Below are 4,957 nucleotides of genomic sequence, written 5' to 3' on the forward strand. Positions count from 1 at the left end.
CCGCCTTAGGTTTTTTTTTTTTAAAATGGGGAAAAATTTTTTTTTTTAAGTTTGAAAATTTTTTTTTTTTTTTTTTTTTTTTTTTTGGGGGGGGGGGGGGTTTCCACAGGATATTTATTATAGATGTTTTAGATTGTCAAAATTAATAGGTTGAGATCTCACCTGATAATTGCCTTCATAACTTTCTCTCACATTCAATCATTTAAACTAATTAAGTATAACAGCTGTCATAAACTTTTATGTTTTTGACGTTGTGTTACATCACAACCACAAACTTTAATGTCTCTTACAGCGATTTTTATATCATAAACCAAGAAAAGTTGTGTGTAATTGTGAAGTGGAAGGATTAGATATGGTGGGAGATAAGACACTAGTGCCACCAACTGCAGTCTACAAGCATACATGATTTTAAATATTTTAAAAAAGCTGAAAGTGTGGATTTTTTATAAATTTTCCCTGAGGCAGTAGTTTGTAAAAAAAACACCTCTTAACTTGAATTACAGCTACAAATCTTTGTAGTATTTCTCTCTTTGTTTGTGCATGGAATGAAGTTCTGCCCAGTTCAGTCATGTTGGGTGGAAACTGTTTGTGAGCATGAACTTTTCCCATTGCAGATCTGGACTTTGACCTCTATGAATCTAACATATGAAAATGCTCTGACCATTGTAGCTCTGACTATTTAGCCACGTGAACCTCCACCTTGATCTGAAGACTCGCAGCCAAAAACAGTTTTTCTTCTAGCTTTACTTAGTATTTATCACCCATTAACTCTTCCCTGTCTCTGCTGAAGGATAGCGTCCCCACAGCATGATGCTGCCACCACTTTGCCACACTGGTGATGCAGTGATAGTTTTTGGTATTTATCTTATTACTACAGGTTTTTTTGAGTGTTTGACAGGCTGATTATGATGCTGATTTGTTCTCGGTGATTAAAGATGATCTTTTATCCAGCACAGAATGACGTCTTGTAGAAGAACATGAGTCATGGTGCACAGACTGCAGTAATACCTATTCAGTTTGCTATTCTTATGGAGGGCCGGCGTGATTTAAAGTGATTAAAATTTTTCTCCAAACAGTCCACGTACTTAGGGTCCTAAAAAATTTATGCGGTATATAAGTCTGCTTTTGTTTTATTAATTTCAAAGAAAATTTGATATCTGACCTTATTAGTCCAGACTTTTTTTTTTTTTTTTTTTTTTTTAAGGGCTATAACGGCTTCAAAAAAAAACAGAGAGAAGAGAAAAAAGGAGCATGGAGAGAAACTCTTTTCAGAAGTGTAGAAAATCTAATTTTAAGCAAGGACACTTATGAAATACCCAGGGCTCTGAGCTGGCAGAGGAAGAAGTATAGCACCCTAACCGAGCTGATGATCGCGCCAGCTCCTGTCACTCGGAGGCCTGGCAGATGGATAGAGACACTGAAGCAAGCTCCATTAATGCTATAAGTAATGTCCTGCTTTGAGGGAATTAGGCGGGACTCGGCTGATGCATGGCCCTCGTAGCAGGTGAGCCTCCAGCTGAAGTTTTTTTCTATTTCAATTCAAAAAGGGCAAATAAATCTGACAAATAGAGATGTTTGATGAAAAGCTGGATTTCGAGCTGCATTACGAGCAGCTGTGTTTCTTTACTCGCCTCCCTGCTTGTGCACCTATGATTTATGTGTTTTATAAATCATGAAAGCAGACTTAATGCAGAGCTGCGCCGTGTTGAGAAACGGCAGCAAACGGGGAGAGTTTGGGAGCTTCGGGAATAAAAATGGGGAAAAAAAAAAAAAGAAAAATGTTCATATGTACATTTTTATTTACCCGGAGATGAAGCCGTACTGTATAACGAAAGGGAAAACTGAACTGGCAGATGTTTGGCATGTGTGTGACGGGGGAGAAATAAATTACAGGTGCCAACATAGCAAGTCCCCCTTCCACGATGCCGCTGTGACTGCCCCAGCCAGCACGGTTCTCTGTGTGCTGAGGCGGCTATCCCCTCCTGAGGCTAACGAGGCCTCGGAGAGAGCTGTGACAGGGTTGTTAGAGGCAGTGTGTCTTGGTGGAGCCTCCATCAGTTATCCAGACAGAGCAGACTGGGGAGGAGCAGCGAACCCAGGCGACAGGAGTCGGCATCAAAGAGGCTGTCAGTTCGACTGAACACTCTGGTCACTCTGGACTGTTATCAAGTGTTGCCACAGAGATGACGGGAGATTACACACGCTTGTAGTTTATTTATGCGGTTATGACCAGCTGCTGTTCTGATGGATACACCTGGCTATCCAGGTGGGCTGTGTTCATAAATCAAATAACAGGGAATTTCTTAATTTTATCTTGGCAAAGCTTGCTATTTGTTAACTGCTTGTTAATCTTGTGCTTCCGTCTCATGATTTTCTCAAAATACAGGTGCATCTCAGTAATAAGAAAGGGATATAAGAGTTTATACATCTCTTGTAAATGTTGATTATGTCTTACAACTAAGGAAAACTTTGAAACCTGGTAAAAAAATTACCTAAGACCAATAGAAGGCTTCATAAACATCAGTAATGTTAATAATTAATATTAAGTTTACAGAGTGCTGAATCTATGAATATTTATGGAAAATTGAACACAAGAAAAAAGTGTGGTTCAAGGAAATGTGCACAAGCAACCCCAATCCTTGAGAGTATTATGAAGCAAAGCCACAAAATCCAAGTTCCTTAAGGTCCAGTGTTAGATTTTCACAGTTAGTGATCGTTTGGGGAGTCAGGCCAGCTGCTCGTGTTCGTCCAAAGACAGATCAGCCATCTGTCGTTAAATGTAAGAGAACAAGCTTCATCAAAATTAAAAATTTCCTTTCACAGAAAAACCTGGGTCTGACCCACACTGCCAAAAGTACCAGTATCTGGTATAGTGATCATGACACCACTGCACTTGATTGGTCATCAAACTGGGTATTCTAAAAAAAGAAGACCAATGACAGCAACCTTGTTGTTCTGTAACAACCCACCCACCGCTTCATCGGCTGAAAACAAAATCCAGACCACACATCTCGTTTGTATGACATATTTTTCAGTAGACCAACATTTCTGTGTTGATAATCATTTTTTGTCTTGCTCTTGTATATTTTCATCTTTTTGAAAAGATGTTTTCCTTTCACCCAGCTTTCCAGTTATATGCTTGGATACAGCACTATGCAAAAAAAAAAAAAAGTCTTCTTTAAGATTTACCTGTGTGGAGTACGAGTGACTGGTTGTTGGGCAGCAGTCTTCCCTGGGATTGTGTTGGCCATAAAATAACCAAAATATATTTCTGCATTACACATAATGTTTATTGCCGTTTTGCAAAATCCTGAGAAACAGAATTTTGAGATTACTAAAAAAAAAAAAAAAGAACTATCTGAAATATTTTGAAATGTCTCCTTTATATAACGAGGCTGTGAATAATATGTTTTACCTTACAAATTAAAAAATATATATATTCAAATGTATTGGGCTATACCTGCAATGGCTTTTTGCTAAATTGCTCTGAATACAAAAATGATGCTGTCTGTTTAAATCAGAAGACACAAGAGAAAATGTATACAACACGCTTCCCTTTACATGCCTGAATGCCTCTTCACTTCTTGCTTTCCAGCCTTTAATTACCTGTAAAACGGTTGCTTGAAGTTCTGCCTCTTGCATTGATTTTTATTTTCCTCTCTCTTTTTTTTTTCCTTCTTCCTGTTTCATTCGATCCCTGAAGGCAGGCAACACGCCTAACAAATGAAACCTGCTCCTTATGGAGGCTATTCATTTACAAAACCCTCCTCTCAGTCTCTGGTACAACAGTAAGAAGTGTAGCATCCCCCCTCTTAAAGGTCACTCACATGTCACACTGTTATTGTTGCTGCAGGCCTGATGGGCTCGTGTCAGTCAGATCCCTCATTCATTAGCCCGCTCAGAGCCTGTGGCTTTGAATTTGAGCATTAAGGGACAGTATCTGCTGACTGCGGAACGCGCCATGCCTTGTAAGACGTTTGGCACATTAGGGAAGGATTGTGGAGGTCTCTCAGGCTGGAGAAGCAATTTAGTACATAAATGACACTGTCGTCTCGCTGTTTCTTCTGTCACCTCGTGATGATGGAACAATCCGTTAATCCCGAGTTATCCGTCACTCTGCTCACGGGTGTTGACAGAAGCACCAAATCTGTTTCAGCTGACCGAACTCAGACTGTCACGGCTGGTTTTGGGAAACAAGGACAGAGACCCCGTCCTGAGGAGGGAGAGGAGGAGCGCGAAAGCTCAGGAGTGGGAGGGTGCGTCTTGTCAAGAAACATCACTTTGAAGAAGTTCAAAGTACATTTGACTATTGCGTGTCAGTCTAACTTACTCATACATTTTGTAGGTGTCCCAGTCAAGATCAAAGCCTCATTTTCTTTTTGCTTTTTTTCTTTTTTGCCAACTCAAAATGTAAACTTGAAAGCATAATAAAATCTGATTACTGTTTTTTATTGATCCTTCTAAATGTGCTGTTTTCCAGAGTGACAGCTCCAGCGATAGTGAAAGCGAGGACAACTTCCTCGTGCTTCCCCCTCGGGACTACTTGGGCCTGGCCATCTTCTCTATGCTCTGCTGCTTCTGGCCACTGGGCATCGTTGCCTTTTACTACTCTCACAAGGTACAGGGTCCAGAGACCTCGAGCGGGTCATTAATTATGATTGCACCACTCTTAAGGTCAGCAAGCACAAGCTCTCAAACAAGTGTCTGCCGCAACCCATTTACCACCCTGTGACCCTGTTTGCAATTGTTTTGGATGATTGAGTACATAAATTCAGAAATGCACCAGGCAGAGAAAGCATTAACGCTGAGATTTTTTTTTATCGCCTGTGAGCTTGGTATGAGCAGTGGGTTTCATATATTATGTTTATGCTTATGTGTCAGTTTGCCCCCTGCCCCCCCCCCCCCCCCCCCCCCCTCTCTTTTTTAACATTTTCTTTTTTTTTTTTTTTTTTTTTTT

General features: G+C 40.3%; 1 protein-coding gene across 2 annotated transcripts in view; it reads left to right on the forward strand.

Moving 5' to 3' along the window:
* LOC106957535 (synapse differentiation-inducing gene protein 1-like) overlaps positions 1-4,957 on the forward strand; it is a 17,403-nt gene that overhangs the window by 7,939 nt on the left and 4,507 nt on the right. For both annotated transcript variants that reach the window (XM_015048919.1, XM_015048926.1), the window contains exon 3: positions 4,481-4,618. In XM_015048919.1, coding sequence (XP_014904405.1) covers positions 4,481-4,618 — 138 coding nt within the window. The remainder of the gene's footprint in view (positions 1-4,480; positions 4,619-4,957) is intronic.

Source organism: Poecilia latipinna, unplaced genomic scaffold (genome assembly GCF_001443285.1).
Source record: "Poecilia latipinna isolate Pla-1442-1.1 unplaced genomic scaffold, P_latipinna-1.0 Scaffold43, whole genome shotgun sequence".
Classification (NCBI taxonomy): domain Eukaryota; kingdom Metazoa; phylum Chordata; class Actinopteri; order Cyprinodontiformes; family Poeciliidae; genus Poecilia; species Poecilia latipinna.